We start from the raw sequence: 18,589 nt of genomic DNA, 5'->3' as shown, positions 1-18,589 counted from the left end.
TCATCGATGAGCTGCTGAGAAACCGTTCGTTCTCTGCAAAACATAGCGCTGACCAAATATCGGTTACATATTCGAATCTACCACTGTGCAGATTTCTTAAGACGTTAAGGTTCTAGGGTAGGTAATCGAGTTATATCCGAAGTTAACTTCGGAGGCGTATACAGATCAAGAGTATAAGCGCCTACTCTTGATCCGTCATTAGTTAAGACATTCAAAGTCTCGGTTTCTTCCTGGGATTTATACACAGGCTGTCGAGGAGTTAATTCCTCGGGATGCTGAAGTCCAATCACTTTAGCATTAACAATTTGAGGAGCTTTCTTCTCAAGTACGTGTAGACTTATTCCCTGCTTGCGCTATCACAGTCGGGTCCTCTACGGACGACTCTCTACTCGACCTATGTTTATCGTGTTGTCCCTTTTGGGCAACTGGTATTTTCCTTGCAAGGGCTTACGGATGGTCCCGTGAAGACCCACCTGTCCCGCTTGGATTTGGATACGCTTGAAGAAGCAATATCCGCTGCGGAACATGAGCATTTTAGCTTAGGACAGGCTCAAGTTAGTTCGTAATCGTATCGGCTTCCTTAACGACACGAGCTTGGAGTTCGAGAACCATGGACCTCTCTTATGTCGAAAGCGACATACGTCGTTTTGCGAACAATAACCAATTGAAGAGATGCAACCGCTGTCAATAGTTAGATCACTACGCTCATGAGTGTAGTGCCCCACGCCCAGTACCGAGAGGTACTGAACGTACTTATGGACCGAATACCAAAAAGGGCAACGGTCGCGGGTCCGACTTTGTTGCGAAATCGCAACAGCGAGGCGGACTGCCAAAAAAATGGTCGGGGTCAGTAGGGGTGCAACGCCCTGCTGATCCAGCATCCTCAAGAGAATTTGCAAATCTCTTGACGAAAGTTGCTCCAGACACACAGTCATTATGTGTCTCTGCACCTGGCGATGAGGTATCTCTCATCACTTTGAAGTTAAAAGTGACAAATGATTTGTCACTTAGAGCCCTAGTGGACTGTGGGGCTTCGAATAACTTTGTCCGTCGCCAGTCGCTAGAGGGTCGTAGGCTCAAATATTTTGAGCGCGACATCCCTCTAACGAGGATGTCGGTGCGTCTAGCGACAGGCGCATCGATAACGTGATGAAACGTGTAGTGAAATTCCACTTCACGCTAAAAGATTTACATTGTGATTATTATTTCATCGTACTGGGTTTGGATGACAAATTTTGATGTCATCCTAGGTTTACCTTGGCTCAGAAAGTATGAGCCAAGATTCAGCTGGCAGCATCGATCCGTAAAGATGTCTGGCACTTTATCATCAGGTGGCCACCTGAAGGACGTGTTGGAGCGTTCACAAGCGTGTGGGTGTACTACGAGTGAGTGCGATGGCCTTACTTGTGGTACGGTCGTTAGTACGACTGCACAAGATCGCAGTATGATTATTAATCACACTGTGGAGTCAGCTGCCGGCGGCTGTGCGAATGCACAGGCAGCGCCGAAGGTCCACCACTCGAATAAGTCGAGTGGATTGAGACATGAATTTTCGCCTAGCGGGCGGCATTTATGAACACCGTAATCAACGTGTATTCATGAACTGGGTTGTTCGTGATACAACTCGCTAAGAGTCGTATGTTCTGGGCATAAGCGTGAACATCGCGCTTGCCTTGCTTGAGTTTCAGAAGCTCTGATCGAGCTCTAAACTCAGCTGTAGGCGGTTCAAACGTCGGTTTGAGCCGGGCTTTAAAAGCCTCTAGCGACCCAAAGACATATGTACCGCACAACTTAAGGCCTAGTGCACAAATTTTGGCACGACCTGCCAAATTTGATTGAGCAAATGCGACTTGGATTTGCTCGTCGACGATGTGACGATCCTTTATGGCATCGTCCAACTCGACAAACCATCTCAAGAGGGAGACTTCTTCGACTCCCTGTACTTAGAGACCCTATATTTAAGGTTTTGGGACGACGCGTGTGCGTCATCCCAGGTACAGGGGTCTGTACTTGTTGTAACCTCAACAGTTCTGACTGTTGAGAGCCTTGCTGATTAAGCAAGGCTACCGATTCCTTCGCCTCATTAATTTCATGTTGTATGAACTTGGCGATGGCTGAATGGAGGGCATCTCTGTCCAAACCGGACAGCGTAGCCAAGATGGCATCATTCCCTACGTTCGAACTAATTCGTTCGACCGCACTCCTTTCTTTGTCACTTAGAAAGGAGTAGCTTTATCACGCGAAAGTGATGCGTATTTCCATTATCATCTAACATGTCCATGTTGCATGATAGAACTGTGGTCCTTAGACTACAAAGTTCTACCAGGTGTAACAGGGCACTGCAGACTTGTACTGCTTCAGTACAAGTCCACTTCGCACTGCTTCATTGCGAGTGGTGCCTCAAGTCACCTCAGGTACACTAGTACGTGCAGAGTAAAAATCTCTTTAAAACACTTGCTTTAAAGAGGGTTAATTAAAAACTGTATTTAATAGAATTAAGTTCTTCTGTTTATATCTATTTAGAACTACTTAATTACATACTAATACAAAACATGTAATAAAGTCTTACATGTCTCTCTTTGCGCGCGTCCAGTGCTGACTGGAACGCGGAGCAAGTTGATATAATGGCCTATATTTAACAATGGATAAGTTTTCCGACTATTACTATTTAAAGTATTATTCTTCAGATAGTATCTACCTTTTAGATAATATATTAACAACCTTTAAGTGTTAATTTTATGGATCGATACACCGTTCCATTTAATAGGCGAACGATGCCACTATCCCAGCGATGGTGCTGAACTCCATGTCTCATTCTTTTTTATTTCCAAATCCGTATATTGTAGTAAGAAATAGAATCTGTCTACGGAATTTTACTATCGTACAAATACTATTCGTGGCATGCAATAAATTTTAATTGCTAAACATACCTTAAAAAAAGTCTTCTTGCAGAGATTTTATTCAACGCTGAAGTTGCTACTCACATAAAAATACATCGTAATGAAAATTGCGAAACAAATGCATAAACAAACCTAATCGTTTAGTTTTACTGGGTCAAAAGGTCCTGGCATCAGTTTAGGTTCCTCTCTACGCCTGTGGATCAAATTGTAACGGATGATCCTGAAGTTGGACGGGGTCATCTTGATCAACATCGACTTCTTCTTCATTCTGAGCTGCGAAGTTATTGCTTTTACTAGCACCCTTGACCATGGTAGTGTCTTCTTCACCGCCAATCAAGCCTTTCTTGTCATCAAGACCTGGCGTCACAGCATTTTTATCAAACAAATCGAACAAATCCAGTTGTGCTTTTGACCCTGAAGGTGTGTCCGGGAATGCCTCTTCCAGTGGATCCTTCTTAGATATCTCGTTTTGGGTCTTTGGATCCTCAAGCATTGCCATAAGAGTTGCAAGCGTCATTTCGCTGCCCGGAGTTTGCAAAAGTTTCGGAAGCGGGTCTCCACTAAGTGGTATCTCGCCATTCGGCATTCCGCTGCTGGAACTACTCAAGGGTGGAGATCTCGAAAGTGTCCCTCCTGCAGACAAAAGCAGAGCATCAAGGGTGGCAGCGAGATCCTTATCGGAGCCGTCGTCGTAGTATACATCACCTCCGCTTTTCGCTGACATCTTTGACGGGTCCGCCATACCATACGTTTCCGCATCACCGTCCTGGTCGCCAGTCGTGCCAATAGAGTCGTCACTGTAAGTGTTTCCGAGAGTAAAGGGTTCGTTTCCAGTCTTGGATGACTTAGAAGCCTTAGTTGACGGGTCCGCCGTACCGTATTCCTCACATCATCGTCCTGGTCACCGGTCGTGCCAATAGAGTCGTCACTGTAAGTGTTTCAGAGAGCCTTCGTTGACGGGTCCGCCGTACCATATTCCTCCACGTCATCGTCCTGGTCACCGGTCGTGCCAAGAGAGTCGTCACTGTAAGTGTTTCCGAGAGTAAAGGGTTCGTTTCCAGTCTTGGATGACTTGGAAGCCTTAGTTGACGGGTCCGCCGTACCGTATTCCTCTACATCATCGTCCTGGTCACCGGTCGTGCCAATAGAGTCGTCACTGTAAGTGTTTCCGAGAGTAAAGGGTTCGTTTCCAGTCTTGGATGACTTGGACGCAACGGTAGACTTCGTGGATGAAACTGCGCTTTCATCGTCATCATCCAACCAGCCAACGCCGGAAGCTTTTTTCTGGGTATCGACGTTGTCGTTCTCGGTGGCATCGAGGGGTCCAAATTCTTTCGCACGTAGATTGTTTGGGTCGTTGGCTGTCGCAGCAGTGACAGCAAGGGCCGCAAGGACAAGGCTAGCAACTAATTTCATTTTGTATGTAATTAGACGCGTTTGACCTTATATAAGCTCTGCGAAATGTAGAATGAGCAATGAGGTGGAATTGGATAGCGAGTCGTGCAATTGTTTCGCAACACCATCCCATTTTGCATCATGCAGTAATTAAAAATGTCTATCTACCAGATGCAGATCCCATCCTAAGCACAGGGAAATTTATGGGCAAACTCTATACCAGCAGCACCATTTACTACAATGAAGTGTTGATCATAACTTCAAACCACGCAGCATAGTTCTGCGTCAGAGCATAATTTTACTGAACGCTCTTGACTGTTGTTGCAAGAGCGATCAACGGTGTCGTACCTTAGCGATTTCGCTGACTTTTCCATTTTTTCCTCGCGTTTGCCGCTTTTACAAAAAACATCTGTTCTACCTCCCGGATGTTGTAGCCGCAACGTGTGACGTCGAACGCTTTCTGCTATACAAAAGTAGAGCTATCTTTAGCTTGTCGGAAGTGATCTGTCCGATAAGCACGACAAGTGTCAGGATTAGCCTGATCCCGCGTGTGGGGTTAATGTATAAAAGTGATGAAGCCTGCCATATTCTGGAGTGTAAACTTTGGGCGATGAGCTCAAAATAGATCACTGTGTCTGTGGATGACCGACCATGTCATTGATTTCTCTTAAAATTGTTTACATTGAGCAAATAAAATTTTTACGCAATTGACATTTGATCGTCCAGGCAAATGCCAATTGTGTTTTCAATAAATCTCGAAAGCATTAAAGACAGGACAACTCGAGAATTTCTAAATTTTCTAATATTAAATCGCTAATTGTAATATATGAAATGGCGTTGCGACAGGCGAAGCAACGCTTTATTATCTTCCAGTGTCAAAATTTATTCCTGATTTACTTACGGTGTAATGGCACACATCGGTTGGTGAACCGTTGTTGTGGTACATATACTGTAACGAGTTAAAGTTGCCCTAATGTTACACAGTCCCGAATTATATCTTTACTTTGTATAATGGGCTTGAGATTTTCACCTTTCACCAAATATCGTCAATGCACTCAACAATGTGATGAAACATAATTAAGCAGATCAGACATACAATATATTCATATCCAATTATTCATCATTCCTCAAATACCACAAGATAACCGACATATAACTTCTGAGGTGGTTGAGTGTAAAAACCAGACACTTAGACGACTTCTTATTGTGCCCCTCTGAGGGAAAACCCAGTAGCTTGAATAAACTGCAAATGAAATTTGCGACGCCCCACATGCTCAAAGTGAAAAGGGTCCCTTTGGGTACTGGTCGCTGCATTGCTGTGCTACTTTCCACGATAGCCTACTGGGCGACCCTTGGTTCTTCTCCGGACTAGGTCAGTAGGAGGCATCCTGACGCGTTCTGACAGCTTCAACTGGCGAGCCTACGTCAGTTGTAAGAAAGCCAGTAGATTAGGGTGCAAGGGCACGCGACCGCTGGGTCCAGGAGGAGAGACACCCTTTTCTTCCCGAAAAGATGCCAATGATGATGAAAGTCTTCAAGCGCCAATACCACGTTCTTCTCGAGCATTTCGCAAATTTGATCTAAGCAAGGAATACCCGTAGATTTTCTCTTTAGACCGCGACACGCTACTGGCTCCTTGGCTGGCATCATATTCGCATCAGCCATTTGATTTGCGGCAACATTCAGAGCGTAGCTGGATATTATGTGGATAGTGGCTTTGAACATCGGGTTGTTGGTTGAGCGGTACGCAAACGTCTTACTGGTGGTGAGCGACACTTCAAGCTCAGCTGCGCGGTTCAAATTTACCGCTTAATATCCTTCACCACTTTATTGGTGAGAATGCATGGCCTTGGAGAGAATTATTGAGTAAGTGGATGTAACTCGTACTGCAAATGGAATCAACTATTTCTTATCTCATATTTCGGCTCCATTGGGGATACGGCAGGTGTTGCATGACCTTTACGGAAACCTATCAGAGGCACAGCAGGAGGATTTTTTTCGCTACGATGCTGCGAGCTAACAAGTTATTACCTATCCGCTTGCTGCATACACACTCCAGATCAAGTTCGGTTCTACCCGAATTTGTCTCTTTCCAACGGGATGCTATGAAACCTAAAACGAGCACTGGCAATTAGGCGTTTTACACGCGTCTTGACACGTAGATGCAAAAGCAGGAGCTCAACGTTAGAGAATTCGATATTTCGAGCAACGACGCTCCTATGTGGCCGTCTACACCAAGGCCGGCTGACTCTACAAGAAATTGCCATGGCTGGAATCTGCAATGAGACGGTCCAACGATCAGCGTGGTACATGCGGGGCACATATCGGTTGGAGAACCGATGTTGTGGTACATTTATTTTATGGGTAAAACACCCTTATATGTAATTTAAAATTGTTAGTTACTTAAATTCCATTTATTATGGGTAACAAATGTGGTCGCCGCCAGATATAAATCTGCCGGCCAAAATCTATTTTAAATCAGCTAGGGTAAGGTTTTTAGATCTAAATAATTAAATAAAGTGCCGTTCCCCTTTTGATCTTAAAGCGTTAAGTGCCTTCCTAAGTCTTGCACATTGATCTGTAAGAGATAGAAGCCTTTCTAAGGTATATCCTCTTGGGCATTAGTTGCCACTTGGTTCTCCAAACCCCTGAATCCCTTGAACTAGGATTCCTTAAGCTTTAATAGCTTGTACGACTCCCTGAGTTGTTAAACCCGTTAGTTCAATAGAACTAAGGAGCTCTCTGTGTCTGAAATTCTTCCTGACTTTAGGAGCGAGGTAGCTCCGCTACACCTGGTAGTCAATCTACGCCTGAGTCCTTACAAGACTAATTTCTCACGAAAATGGAAGAATTTCCAGAATTGATAGAAGCGCAACGCGCCGCTTATGACAAGCTCAAAACTTATTCGGGCTTGAGCACGTGGAATTTGTTATTTCCCAGGGATGAGAGGTCCTGCATGCAAGGCTTGAAGCCTTCATGCGATACGAATACGAAGCCTCCCTGATCAGTCAGGTACTGGACCACTAAGCGGCATCTATGCCAACCCGGTACATCTCTGTACCTGATTCAGAGCCTAACTGTAAATGTGAAGACATTTGAGGGAAAAGAGGGAGAAAATATTCCGTTTAGAATCAAGCAGATGGAAATGTCTATTGATTCCGCCTTGTTCTTAACAGAACGGCAAAAGGTGGCTATGGCCATTTCCAAACTTGGAGGTAGAGCCATGGAGTGGGCACTATCGTGAAGCACGTCCATAAACGACGCTTTCCCTCATGGAATTCGCTGAAACAGCAAATGATCAGCATGTTTGCACCGCCTGATCAGGATTTTTGCATGCGAGCACGGCTCCTAGCGACTCGACAGGGTAAAAGAACCCTAGGGGACTTTGTCCAGGAGTTGAGAATTCTCATTGTATCTATGCATCAAGACCCGGTGCAAGAAGCAATTGTTGTAATAATCTTTATGGGGGGATCAATGCGGGCGTTGCCTGGACAAAATTATTTAGATCTCATCCTGCTACTTTCGAAGAGGCAGTTGCCATAGCGCTACGCGCTGAGTTCGATTTTAAGTCTGCTCGCGTTAGCACGCCTGGTTTCCGAACAAGCTCTTCGAGCACACGGGTTCCGTCTAATAGAGCGGAGCCCATGGATCTAAGCCTCGTTGAGGAAGGAGAAGAGGCTTTTCAAGCTGTGGACTAGCATAAGAGCATCCGTAGATATTATATGTGCGAAAGCACGAAACTTTTACGTCCTGCCTGCCCCCTACGAAATTCGCGTAAAGCTCGAAAGAGCTCCAACTCCGACCTATACCAGAGACCTGGTACGGTGCGGGAAAACGTCGATACCCAGTAGGTGCAGAGCGCCCTACTGGGGAAGACCTAGGCTCTGTTGAACCTCTAGGAGGTGAGAGTAACCAGAACCGAGCCCCAATTAGCTCGGTGCTTAATGGCACGGGGTGAGAGTACAAGCCTGGCTTGTTAGTCGCTCAAGCGACTGTAAAGGGCTTTGGTAAGCCGTGGTAAATTTTAATTGACTCAGGAGCGTCTTGCAATTATGCTCGACTCCTTTCCCTTAAATGAAGTCAACAAAACGTTGAGGCGCTCAAAGCGCATGAAGGTGATACAATCACTGTTCGCTTAGCGTCTGGGACTCGTGTCACTGTTCCCAAAGTTCCATTGAACTTAGGCATAAAGTTTCTGGACTTTGACAGTATGGAACGCTGTCCCCTCCTTGATTTGGATTCGAGATATAATTTCATCCTTGGTATGGCCTGGTTAGAAAACCATGCGCCATGTATCGATTAGTGGTCTAAAACCTTAGGCGCCACGCGCAATGTTCCTAGCAAAGTTTTGGAGAGTCATGAACCTTTGCTAGATCATTGAATGAGTCTGTCAGTGTTTTAGACATTGGCATGTCTGAGTTAATAAACTCTAATGTTAAAAACATTAATTCTGGGCCCGACTCAGCAGAAATAAGTGGAACGGCACGTACTCCATCGAGTAACACTCGTTGTAATATCGATTCACTGAATGCTGAGAGCATTGTTGACCTAAGGCCGAATCATCAAGGGTGCAATATCCCTGAGTGGCACGTCTAAGTCCACCGAGAAAGGTCGGCCTAGGTGGCATCATACTGAGTGTCAGTAGTGACTCTGTTGGTGGTTCGTCAGGATCTCAAGGTTGCAATATCCATGCGATATGTGGAGTGGCACGTCCACCGAGTGTGGTCGGCCGAGGTGGCACCATACTCAATGTCAATAGTGACACTACTGGCGGTTCGCCAAGGCATTTTGGGTCAAACTCTTTTAATGCACGAGTAGCGACACGTAAACGCTCGCTGGATAAGGAAGTTGAGTTACCTTACTTCTTGTCGGATGTCAAATTAGACACCATGTCTTGTATAGAACCGATACAGGCTTAAAAATCCGGGGACGTGAATGTCCCGGCCTCTAAGATGCGTATTGTCTCCACTCCAAGACAGAATGGACACGAAGCGTGTATACCCTCACAAAGTGACGAGTGAGCAATTACATACGCTTGTAAATGGTGTAACCGGTAACATTGAGAGGAAAGTTAGCCTTGCGGCAATCCCTTCGTTACATGCTCTCTTAGAGCTAGACGAAATATCTATTGACGAGTGCGGCCGAGCCTTAAAACCTGGCGACTTATCTGAGATGGTGGTCATTCGACCAACAATTGAGTTAAACTCATCGTCACTCCTAGACGAAGCTGTCCTGGATGACACAAAATCTGCACTTAGTGCGCGAATTGGGTCATCGATCCTTAAAGATTCTACTGATCCCTTTCATTCCTTGATTAATGAATTCCAAAATGTGGAATGTAATAATTCACCATCTGTTTCACCTCCGGATGGAGGTGTTCGTCATGTAATTCGCTTGGTTCCGGGAACCAAATACTGTGACACAAGACAATGTACATTATCAAGGGAGCAGTTTGACGTCATTGACGATTTCTTCCGTGCTAAGCACGAGACTAGAATAGTATGAGAGAGCAAATCTCCTCATTCGACAACGACATTTTGTGTGAAAAAGCCAAATGGTAAATAACGCATTGTACGTGCTCATAATAAGCGTGACACTGTCACTTTACCAGCACATACCCCCATTCCTAGAAAGGATGTGTGGGATTTTCAATGTACAGTGCACTGGACTTAGTCGATGGTTACTACCAACTGCTCATGCGAGCTAGCGATATCCTGCTTACAGCAGTTAGCACCCCAAGCGGTATGTAATGAAAGTGGTTGGTTATGCCACAAGGGCTTTCCAACGCGTTCCGGCAACATGTAATCGTCAAGTGACGCAATTGTTTCGCCCTCATCGAGGTTATGCACAAAAGTATTTCGATGACATTTTAGTCCATAGTCGTGCGGAGCAGGGTCGGTCGGATATGGAAAACCATTTAGACCATTTGCGAGCAGTGCTCGAGTGTATGTGCACAAATAGATTGTATGCCAATGCATCTAAATGCATTTTTGGCGCAGAGGAAATTCCTTTTTTAGGATGCTTCATTGGAAAGCGAGGCCTTAGAGCGGATCTTGGTAAGGTAAAAGCCATAGCAGATTGGCCAGTTCCTAAATACCAAAAGGATTTGCGTAAGTGGTTGGGTCTCGCTAATTATTTACACTTATATAGCGATAATTACGCTGATATGGCTAGGCCATTATCTAATCTCCTAAAAAAGGATACAGAATGGTGACGACCATAATGCTTTTCGAGCAGTTAAGGATAGTATTATCCATGCCTCGATTCAGGAAGTGCCAAACCCGAAATGGCCCTTCAGTGTCGTCTGTGATTCATCGAATTTTGCCATTGGCAGTGCTCTGTTACAAACAGATTATGATGGGCATAAACGCGTTATTGCGCTCGAGTCTAGACAGCTTAAACCTGCGGAAAAGAATTACCCAGTTCATGACAAAGAGTTACTTGCTATGATGTATGCTCTCGTCAAATACAGAGTTCATCAGCTCGGCTCTAAGCCGTTTGTGATAATCGAATCCTCTATGAGGCACACGATACTGTTCTTGGTGGTCATCTCGGTAGAGAAAAGACCTACGGCTCTGAAAGCCGGAGTTATTGGTGGTCCAAGCTTTATATAAGGGTCAGCACATATGTTCGCACATGCAAAACTTGCCAAGAATTAAACCCTCGGCGCATGCTGCTGCGCCACTGGTGAGCTTTTCCGCCCCCATAGGTTGCTGGCAATCCATTAGTATGGATTTTGTTTTCGGTCTACCGAAAGACTCAGCCGGTAACTCCGGCATAGTGGTCTTTGTTGACCAATTGAACATAATGGCTCACACGACTGCAGTAGTTCTAAAATTAATAATAAGAAACATTCATTCTGAGTTGTTAGATAGAGAATCGTATTGAGGATCGCGTGTTTCGACAACATGGTTTGCCAGTGGCAATTGTCTCTGATCGGGTTCTTCGTTTCACGGGTAAATTCTGGAAATCAATTTCCCGAGTGCTTGGCACCAGATTGGATATGTCCACTGCGGACCATCCGCAGACCGATGGTCAAACTGAACGTGTCAATCGCGTCATTGAAGACGTTTTACGCAGTGTGTGTGCTCAGGCACCAAAGCACTGGAGCTCACTGCTCCCAGTGGTGGAGTTTACGTTAAAAAACGCTGTACATGCCTCTACAGGCTATACTCCGTTTTATGTCAACGGTCTCACCCACCCACGCGTCCCAATAACGATACCACTGCGTGGTTCAGGGCTTGGTGGGAGAGAATTAGCAGATAGGCTTGCTGATATTAGCCCTGTTACCGTTCGGAAACAAGTAAGCGAGTTTATCGCGACGCGATTAAGTGTCTTAAGACATGTATGGGATACGATGGCTGATAGCCAAGACAAACATAAAAAAGCAAATATCAAAGGGAGAAGCTGTATTAATTCTTATATGGTCGGAGACCGAGTTTTACTAAACGCTAAAACCTACCTACCTACTTGGTTTCCGCGGTCTTCAAGACCAAATTGCGCCCGCGCTTTATTGGACCATTTACGGTCGTAGCCAAGAAGGGCCTAGCTTATACGTCAAACCTTTCTAGCAATCTGCGTACACACCCAGTGTTCTACGTTGGCTTGCTTAAGCCAAATCGGGACCCTACCCACTTGGACTTGAAGGCGCTTGCGCCGAGACAGGCGGTCTTGCCGCAGATTGCTGCATGCACACCAGAATATCCAGCTGGCTCTCTTAACGAGGCTGCTGACGCTCCAGCGTTAAAAGACGGCCCCGAACCGCCTCAAAACAGCTCTAAACCCGATAAAGGACCTAACAAAGAAGTTGCACCACGTCCTTCAAATCCAACGCGAAAAAGATAGTTGACTTTGCCATTGAATTCAGCAAAACATCTTTTCGCTGGATTGGCGTTTGTGCCGGTATGGTCGCCGTTTTCAGTTTATTGTAAGCATGTACCACGCGCCATCCACCTGTTTCTTCACGCACACAAAAGGTCGGGCTGCAGTGAGACGATTTGCTCTCACGCACATGTCTAGCCTTGGCTCTCTTCTCAAAGAACTCATCGATATAATCGACTTGTTCTTTCGGCAACGGCCGTTGCCTGGTCACACAATAATTGGTGCCACGACGAGCAACAGTTCACCGTGATCTTTTCTGGAACTGGTGTGACTATTTCGTGGATATTTACTTCCTTTAATTCGGCAAGGAATAGATCCCACGACATCTCCGTGAAATTTACTATCTCCTCGGCATATTAAAAGACTTGTCGGAACACCTCAACTGAGGATGCCTCCGCAATTTCGTCTTTGACGGCCTCGAACACCTCGTTCGAAAGCCCGTCTTCTCTAATAGGTACTGATCGAAAGGTCACTCGTTTAGAACGTGCCTTTGATCGTCCTAACCTGTCGGGTTCTTCGAGTCACCACGACCTTTGACTGGGAAGCGGGTGCCGTTGCTCTCCTGGCTAACGCACCCCTTCCAACCGCACCAGGCGCTAGGCACTGTGCCGGTTTATGCGACGCTTGACTTCGTGTCAGCTCGCTGTCAACTGCCACAGGCTCTCGACTCTGTGCAGGACATTTGAACGCATGGCTACTTGTCATCGTTCGTTTCACTACGTTTGTCCCCACGATCTAATCAGGACGTGGTGACGTTTGACATCCCGTCAACGCACGCTCAACTGTGTTCGACACGACATCAGTTGCATAGCCTCTCGCTGGAGCTCATTCTTTCCGGTGTCCTGCGAAGATCTCGCAACTATGCGTGTACGCCAGTCTATCCATGGTGTTTTGCAAACCATTGAATGCCTAAGATGAGGTCATACGGACTCTCCATACCTAGCACTGTGAACTTCTCCTTATAAGGGAAATCACTAAAGAATGAACGCGAGTTCTACATGAACTCCCTCAGTTTTAACGAGCGCGCCGTTCGCTAGACGAACGGTCGCCTCTTCTTGCTTGCCATCCTTACAAAGCGGCTTGAACATCGCCGGTCTCTGTCTTATAGCCGCGAATTTTACAAAACTCTGTGATGCACCCGAATTCACTAGGATGGTCATCACCCGGTCATAGCCTTGCACTCGAGCGCTATAGACCAGCAGGGTTGAGGTCCGAAATTTCAAGACCTCAGGAACTATGCTACCCATTTTATCGACAACTTCGAACTTGGGTGTAGCTTTAGTGTCCGCGTCAGTAGGGCATCCCGTCCCTACTGCGCTCCTGCATGTTACGACCCTCAGTGGTCGATGCAGAGCTCATGCGTCGCGCACGCTGGGTCTTGCCATCGCCCTTCGGGATGGGAGTTTTCTTGCTGGGCGTCTTTGCTCCCAGTAGGGACCCTGGCATAGCAGCGAGCCATCTTATGGCCGCGCTTGCCGCACTTAAAGCAGACTACATCGGCATATCCTAACCCCATGGGAGTGATATCTGACCTCTCGGCCGAATGCTTATACGAAGCTGTCGGCGAGGCACTTTTGTACAATTGCTCCTCAACTAAGGCAATTTGGATTGCCTCTTCCATCGTTGATGGCACCTTTCCGAAAATGGCCTGTCGGGATAGGCCATGCCGTAGTCCGTTCGTGAATGTGGGCACCTTAATGTTCTCCTGAATCGGACCTTCGGTAATAGATGGCGACAGCGAGCGCATCTCCTGCACATACTCTGGCAGAGATCTTATCGCCTGTCGCGCTCCAAAGAAACGCGCCTGAAGCAACAACTCGTTGTTCGGCGGCTGATACATGGCACGCATCTTTGTCTTAAAGATCGCCCACAAAGGGAAAGCCTGTCCGTCTGCCATAAGCGACGAGTACGCCGACTCTGAGGCGTTACCGTGCAGATGAGGCATGGTACACGACACCATCCGGCTGTCGTCCTCGATGAGCTGCGCGACATCGCATTGCTCCACGGCTAACAGCCAGTGAACAATCGTGTGCGCAGAAGCTCCAACGAACTAGAGCGGATCCATCCGAATGGGCCTCGGCTTGTGCGGCCGGGCGGAAAGCATCACAACAGTCCTGTTGAGAGTTTCGCTCCGAGCCTGCTCTCGCCTAAGCTTATCCTGATTCTGATTTACAGACTCCGCCGCAGCGTGTCTTTGTGCCTCGGACGCAGCTCTCCGCTGTCCGAGCACGAATGCCTCAAACTGCTCCAACGGAGCAACATGTTGCTCAGGAGGACTTTCAAGAGCCTGGTCAGGGCTTCTTCACCAAGTCCCCGCGCCAAATACTCTGCCACCTCCCGATGATATTCGGAGAGGTGGAGGAACTGAGCCTAATCGATATTGAGGCTCATCCTCACTGGCCCCGCTCAGAGATGCGGGTCGTGGGAAGGATTTCAAGTGCTACCAAGTGTAGGTGGGCACGTCTATTGCGGCCACGCTGTACTTAAGCACACACCCTAGCACAGCGAGGAAGTGGTTTGACCGTCTACTCTCACGTGCAGTGAGGTAGTTGGTGGGCGCCTAAGCAACCTCACTTAATGAACTATAAGCCATAGTTTAAGTGATGTCACGGGAGCGGTAACGCGTCTCCACGTGCGCGCTTGTGAAATAAGAAGTAGTTTTCAGACTGAGTAATATTTAATCGTAGTAAGAAAAAACTTTTTACCAATTATAAATGCCATCTTTGTAGATTGACACTGATATGTATTCCGAGCGTATCTTTCTAGATACCTCGCGTAACGGATGACGCTAGCCATCATCACGGATGACGCTAGGCGCCATCCCTCCTAATGTGAAAGGACCTATGTGCATCACATACACAAGGTTGTGTCACAATATGAACCACGCCAAGGGGTTGATCTAACTACTTCATTTACGTAATTGACCATCCCTTTATTACACTTTGTGTACTTAAAGAAGATTGTGTAATATAGGGTAACTTTAGCCCGTTACAAGAATAAAGAAGAAGTATAACTGTACCAATAGATTTAATTTATTACGTAACGATCTTCTATCTACTACTAAACTTATTATAATATAATAACTAACTAAGTATGGCGCCTCGTTACACTCCGCACAATCGTGTCTCATAACGATTGGCGGTGTTGATTTAGAATTAACTCAACCAATCAATAGAGCTAATGTCTTATTGCATCAAAATTGCCCAATTTGAAAATATGATAACTATTTAAGTCTAAATTGATAAAGACAATAATTTTGTAATTCTTATACTTTCCTCGCATAGGGAATAATATCTGTTGTTCCTCTTATAGAAAATAATTCTTATGCAACGGGACACCCGTTACATCACCTCCCCCTTAACCAACAGTCACTACAGTAATTGATATAGGGTGCCACGAGATGCTATTATGTCTTTCATTAAAAATTTGCATAATTTGTTATAATTAAGATACCGATTTTATTTTCATTAATTGATTTTGACCAAAACTAACATGGAGACTAATGAGTCTGTGTGCGTAAGCCGTGAGGCCACAAAGCTTGCATCTTTACGGATCAGTGGAGCTATTGGTAATGCAAATGTTTCAGTGGACACTAATGCGTCTACTGCGGGGAATTCGTCACCTTCCACTCCCACTGGAGGTGACTGGAGCATGCCATCTGTTGCTGACATTGCAGCTGCCTGGACCAAGTCACCGGCATCGCCCGACTCAGTGTCTACTATAAAGGCCGCCAAATTACCCGGGGTCGAGTTTGCTAAACCTTTTGGCTCTAACGTGACAACCAGAGAGGTGATGACGAGGTTGTTCGACTCGTTGGACCTCTTTCATGGAGAGTCACCATCAGATGATTCCATAGGCGATGACCTCTCTGGTGACGTTAGTATGCGGCACCTGGAACTAAGTGGTTCCGAAGGGAAGAGCGCTGCTGGTGGTGCTAGTTTGCATCACCAGAAAGGAGTTAATTTAGGGATCGCTCCAAGGGTCAAGTTAACATTAACGTTAACATGACTTAACAGTAGAGGGACCACAATACGTTGCGGCTCGCTCCATAAAAGAGGTCTTGGTTGCCCTCTAAGGGTAATATAATTCGTTGGTCTGGTATGACCAACGATCGATACATACTCCGCTTTTCGACTCATCCAGGCTTCACAAGCCTAGTGACGATGAGACGGAATTCTTCATCAATGCCTTTTTCCGGCATCGGTAGTGATTTCTTAAACGCGCAAAGGATGTCAAACCTTTGTTGAAGCTTGGACAGCCTTTGTACAGAATGTACAAAACATAGGCCGTGAGGTCTGGCTTGACAAGCCAAATGCTTTTCAGGAAGGGTTCAAGAAAAGGAACGTAGTCGGTGCAGCTATAAGTTACACTGTTTGTCTAGATAGGCAGGAAGTCCTTACCTCTCGTGGGTGGATGAATGCCCATGCTGTTTTAAGGGTGTAGGTAATGCCTCTCGTGGGGGGACTCATGCCCATGCTGTTTTAAGGGTGCAGGTGCTTAACTAAGGAGTAGAATGGACCGTAGGATCTTAAGGTTCGATGATCCACTTCGCGCATAAACGCAGCTTTTGTGTCCTCTAAGACAGCTTCTTCCAAAAGTGACGATGAGTTTACCTCAATCGTCAGTCGAATGTCTACCATTTCAGATCAGTCGCCAGCCTCTCAAGCTCGGTCGCACTCGTCAACAGACATTTCGTCTAGCGCTAAAAGAACATGTCCTGAAGGGCTTGTCGCAAGGCTAAATTCTTTCTCGATGTTACCGGTTACACCATTTACAAGTGTATGCAATTGTTCGCTCAAATCGTTTTGTAAGAGTATGGACGCTTGCGTCTTTCTTGTATCGGGGTAGAGACAATATGCCTCTAAGAGGACGGGACATTCACGTTTCCAGATTTTATAATCTGTATTGGTTCTATACCAGAGCTGGTATCTATTCCGACAACCGATGAGGAGTTATGTAACTTAACTCCCTTGTACAGTGATCGTTTACGTGTCACTTTACGTGCATTAGAAGTGTTTGACCCAAATTCCCTGGCGAACCGCCAATAGTACACTTAGTATGATGCCACCTCGGCCGACCATACTCGGTGGACTTAGACGTGCCACTTCACGTGTCTCACGGATATTACACCCTTGATAACTCGGCCCTAGGCCTACATTGCTTTCAGCATTCAGTGAAATGTTATTGCAACGAGTATTACTCGACGAAGTACATGCCGTTCCACCCCCTTTTTCTGAGTCGAGCTTAGTTAGTGTTTTCAACATTGGAGTTTATTAGCTTTGAAATTCCAATGTCTAACGCACTGACAGATTCAATCAGTGATTGCGCTAATAGCGCTTTTGTTGCCTAGCAAAGGTGGGTTCATGACTCTCCAAAATTTTGCTTGGAACATTGCGCGTTGCGCATATGGTCTTAGACCTCCAATCAATCCATGGCTTATGGCGTTCAAGCCAGGCCATACCCAGGATGAGATCATATCTCAAATCCAAATCAAGGACGAGACAGCGCTTTACACTGTCATGGTCCAGAAACTAAATACCTAAGTTCAACGGTGCTTTAGGAACAGTGACATGAGTCCCAGTTATAGGCGAATAGTGATTGTAGCACTTTCATGTGCTTTAAGCGCCCCAACATATTGCTGATCCCTTTAAGAGAAGACGTCGAGCATAATTACGAGACGCCCTGAGTCAACAAAAAATTGATCATGGCTTATCAAAGCCCTTCACAGTCGCTGTACGGCTAACAAGCCAGGCTTGTACTCACGCCCAGTGTCATTGTACACCGACTAGGTCCTGTTCACTCTCACCTCGTAGAGGTTCAACAAAGCCTAGGCCTTCCCCAGAAAGACGCCCTGCACCTACTGGGTATCGACGTCTTCCCGCACCGTGCCAGATTACTGGTATAGGTCGGGATTGGTGCTTTTTCGAGCTTTGCGCGCGTTGCGCAGAGGACAACCCGGACGTAAGTGCTTCTTGCTTCCGCACATATAATATCTACAGATATTTATGCTGCTCCACAGCTTGAAGTGCTTCTTCTCCCTCCTCGAAACAAGGTTTAGATCCAAGGGCTCTGGTCCATTAGTCGATACCGATGTGCTCGAAGAGCTTGTACGGTAAACGGGCGTGCTAACACGAGCGAGCTTAAAGTCGAATTCAGCGCGTAGCTATGGCAACTGCCTCTACGAAAGTAGCAGGATGGGAACGGAACAATTCCTGCCGGGCAACGCCCTCATTGAGACCCCCCATAAAGACTGCTACGACAATTGCTTCTTGCACCGAGTCTTGATGCATAGATGCAACGAGGGCTCTCAACTCCTAAGCAAAGTCCCTTAGGGTTCGTTTACCCTATCGAGTCGCTAGGAGCCGTGCTCGCATGCGAAAAGCCTGATCAGGCGGTGCAAACATGCTAATTAT

General features: G+C 46.3%; 2 protein-coding genes across 2 annotated transcripts; both read right to left on the bottom strand.

The window, feature by feature from the left end:
* Window positions 1-3,087: 3,087 nt before the first annotated feature.
* Window positions 3,088-3,642, bottom strand: CCR75_006674 (uncharacterized protein; the record flags this gene model as incomplete). Its single annotated transcript, XM_067964742.1, has 1 exon — window positions 3,088-3,642. The coding sequence occupies one exon, from the start codon at window positions 3,640-3,642 to the stop codon at window positions 3,088-3,090; it is 555 nt and encodes a 184-aa protein (XP_067822396.1).
* Window positions 3,643-3,839: 197 nt separating this feature from the next.
* Window positions 3,840-4,316, bottom strand: CCR75_006675 (uncharacterized protein; the record flags this gene model as incomplete). Its single annotated transcript, XM_067964743.1, has 1 exon — window positions 3,840-4,316. One exon carries the CDS (start codon window positions 4,314-4,316, stop codon window positions 3,840-3,842), a length of 477 nt encoding a protein of 158 aa, XP_067822397.1.
* Window positions 4,317-18,589: the final 14,273 nt, after the last annotated feature.

This window comes from Bremia lactucae, linkage group LG1 (genome assembly GCF_004359215.1).
Source record: "Bremia lactucae strain SF5 linkage group LG1, whole genome shotgun sequence".
Taxonomy (NCBI): domain Eukaryota; phylum Oomycota; class Peronosporomycetes; order Peronosporales; family Peronosporaceae; genus Bremia; species Bremia lactucae.
Note: the sequence above shows the minus strand (reverse complement) of the source record. Positions and strands in the feature narration are given on the sequence as shown.